The following is a 3281-nucleotide window of genomic DNA, read 5'->3' as shown; positions in this document are numbered from 1 at the left end:
CGGTAAGAAGGGCCCCGAGGCGGCCCGGCCCACCAGCTGGTCAGTAAGAAGGGCCCCAAGCAGCCCGGCCCACCAGCTGGTCGGTAAGAAGGGCCCCAAGCAGCCCGGCCCACCAGCTGGTCAGTAAGAAGGGCCCCAAGCAGCCCGGCCCACCAGCTGGTCAGTAAGAAGGGCCCCAAGCAGCCCGGCCCACCAGCTGGTCAGCAAGAAGGGCCCCAAGCAGCCCGGCCCACCAGCTGGTCGGTAAGAAGGGCCCCAAGGCGGCCCGGCCCACCAGCTGGTCAGTAAGAAGGGCCCCAAGCAGCCCGGCCCACCAGCTGGTCGGTAAGAAGGGCCCCAAGCAGCCCGGCCCACCAGCTGGTCGGTAAGAAGGGCCCCGAGCAGCCCGGCCCACCAGCTGGTCGGTAAGAAGGGCCCCGAGCAGCCCGGCCCACCAGCTGGTCGGTAAGAAGGGCCCCAAGCAGCCCGGCCCACCAGCTGGTCGGTAAGAAGGGCCCCGAGGCGGCCCGGCCCACCAGCTGGTCAGTAAGAAGGGCCCCAAGCAGCCTGGCCCACCAGCTGGTCGGTAAGAAGGGCCCCAAGCAGCCCGGCCCACCAGCTGGTCGGTAAGAAGGGCCCCGAGGCGGCCCGGCCCACCAGCTGGTCAGTAAGAAGGGCCCCGAGGCGGCCCGGCCCACCAGCTGGTCAGTAAGAAGGGCCCCCGAGGCGGCCCGGCCCACCAGCTGGTCAGTAAGAAGGGCCCCGAGGCGGCCCGGCCCACCAGCTGGTCAGTAAGAAGGGCCCCGAGGCGGCCCGGCCCACCAGCTGGTCAGTAAGAAGGGCCCCAAGCAGCCCGGCCCACCAGCTGGTCGGTAAGAAGGGCCCCAAGCAGCCCGGCCCACCAGCTGGTCAGTAAGAAGGGCCCCGAGGCGGCCCGGCCCACCAGCTGGTCAGTAAGAAGGGCCCCGAGGCGGCCCGGCCCACCAGCTGGTCAGTAAGAAGGGCCCCAAGCAGCCCGGCCCACCAGCTGGTCAGTAAGAAGGGCCCCAAGCAGCCCGGCCCACCAGCTGGTCGGTAAGAAGGGCCCCAAGCAGCCCGGTAAGGCAGTCAGAACTGGAGATCACTGTGAACCCGGTCACCGTAATCCTGTTAACCTGAACCACTGCAATCGCCTTGGGGTTCAAACAAAGTGCATTTGATGGATAGTGTCGGCTCGTGGAAGTGACTGGGTGAGCTATGATCTTTGAGGCGTAACCCTCATCAATGAGGTCAGGTCACTGTGATGTAGGAGTGACCTTATGATCACAAGCAGGGAGCTGCCAGTGTAACAGGACAACGGGGGGCCCTTTAACACGGAGCGTCTGCTCTGTCAGCGGCCAGGAGCCCGTCGGCGGAGAGCGGGCCCCCGGTGCAGCGCCTGGACTTCCAAGAGGAGGCGGAGCGGATCATCCAGCTGCAGCGCACCCAGATCCACCAGCTGAAGCAGGACCTCCGGCACCAGGAGTCAGCCTTCAGACCCCCCCCAGCCTCCAGCCCCACCCCCACCGCCCCCACCACCACCAGCACCACCACCCCCAGGCTGCCCAAGCTGTAGACGAGGTGGCCATCAGGCGTCTCTCAGGGCTCCTCCCAGTTGAAGCTTCACACGATGCACCTTTGATGAAAATAAATAGGATGACAACGCTGGTAAAAATGGATGCAACACGTCTGTCTTTCTTTCGCCGGTCTGCCCACATGGACGGTTTCACAGGGTTATCATTACAGGGAAACACCACGGATCAAACTGGTCCCAGTAGGCTGAGATCAGGGAGCAGCGGGCGCTGGGAGGGGTCCCCTTCTGTCCCCCCCCCTTCTGGGGGGGGGGGACAGAAGGGGTGCTGGTTACTGGGCTCTGGTTACTGGGCGCTGGTTACTGGTCTCTGGTTACTGGTTGCTGGTCGCTGGTTACTGGTCTCTTGTTACTGGGCGCTGGTTACTGGGCTCTGGTTACTGGTCTCTGGTTGCTGGTCTCTGGTTACTGGGCTCTGGTTACTGGTCTCTAGTTACTGGTCTCTGGTTACTGGTCTCTGGTTACTGGGCAGTGGTTACTGGTCTCTGGTTACTGGGCGCTGGTTACTGGTCTCTGGTTACTGGTCTCTGGTTACTGGTCTCTGGTTACTGGGCGCTGGTTACTGGTTACTGGGCGCTGGTTACTGGTCTCTGGTTACTGGTCTCTGGTTACTGGGCGCTGGTTACTGGTCTCTGGTTACTGGGCGCTGGTTACTGGTCTCTGGTTACTGGGTGCTGGTTACTGGGCGCTGGTTACTGGTCTCTGGTTACTGGGCGCTGGTTACTGGTTACTGGGAGCTGGTTACTGGTCTCTGGTTACTGGGCGCTGGTTACTGGTTACTGGGCGCTGGTTACTGATCTCTGGTTACTGGGCGGTGGTTACTGGGCGCTGGTTACTGGGCGCTGGTTACTGGTCTCTGGTTACTGGGCGCTGGTTACTGGTCTCTGGTTACTGGGCGCTGGTTACTGGGCGCTGGTTACTGGTCTCTGGTTACTGGTCTCTGGTTACTGGGCGCTGGTTACTGGGCGCTGGTTACTGGTCTCTGGTTACTGGGCGCTGGTTACTGGTCTCTGGTTACTGGGTGCTGGTTACTGGTCTCTGGTTACTGGGCGCTGGTTACTGGTCTCTGGTTACTGGGCGCTGGTTACTGGTCTCTGGTTACTGGGTGCTGGTTACTGGGCGCTGGTTACTGGTCTCTGGTTACTGGGCGGTGGTTACTGGTCTCTGGTTACTGGGCGGTGAACCAGGGCACTGCCACTGGGATTATTGTCCATCATATCCACTGACCGGGGTCAGTTCCGACATTCAGTTCAGGAGAAGTTATTGGTATACATTGATGATGCTTTATAATACTACGCACAGAGATGGAAACTCAGATTAAAGGGCGACCTCTAATCCTGATGGATCAAATGATCTGTGTTTTCAAATGACCTTTTGCAATAACAAAAGTAATACCAATCTAATCGTTGTACTGCCCCACTACTCAACCATTTGTATTCTTCAAATGACCAAAGTATATAATCTCCTATGCTTTTTTCCACAGTAATTTGTCTCTTTTTATTTCCCTGAAGCCGCACAAAGGCAGCAGTCAGAGAGAGCGTCCATTGTGGTTCATGCAAGGGTTAGCCGTGGCGCTAGCGCTAGCGTAGCATGACGCTATCCGCAGTCACAAGAACGCTATTATCCTGTGGAGTGACTTCACCCCAGCCTTGACAGCAGCACACACACACACACACACACACACACACACACA

The 3281-nt window shown here is 59.8% G+C and overlaps 1 protein-coding gene across 1 annotated transcript in view; it reads left to right on the top strand.

Moving 5' to 3' along the window:
* Positions 1-1674, top strand: part of cfap57 (cilia and flagella associated protein 57) — a 27079-nt gene extending 25405 nt beyond the window's left edge. Inside the window, exon 23 of the mRNA XM_030363304.1 lies at positions 1353-1674. Within this exon, the coding sequence (XP_030219164.1) occupies positions 1353-1573 (221 nt within the window). The 3' untranslated portion in view covers positions 1574-1674. The remainder of the gene's footprint in view (positions 1-1352) is intronic.
* The last annotated feature ends 1607 nt before the right edge of the window (positions 1675-3281 follow it).

Source organism: Gadus morhua, chromosome 8, assembly GCF_902167405.1.
Source record: "Gadus morhua chromosome 8, gadMor3.0, whole genome shotgun sequence".
Classification (NCBI taxonomy): domain Eukaryota; kingdom Metazoa; phylum Chordata; class Actinopteri; order Gadiformes; family Gadidae; genus Gadus; species Gadus morhua.
This window is presented reverse-complemented; position numbering and strand designations above follow the sequence as displayed.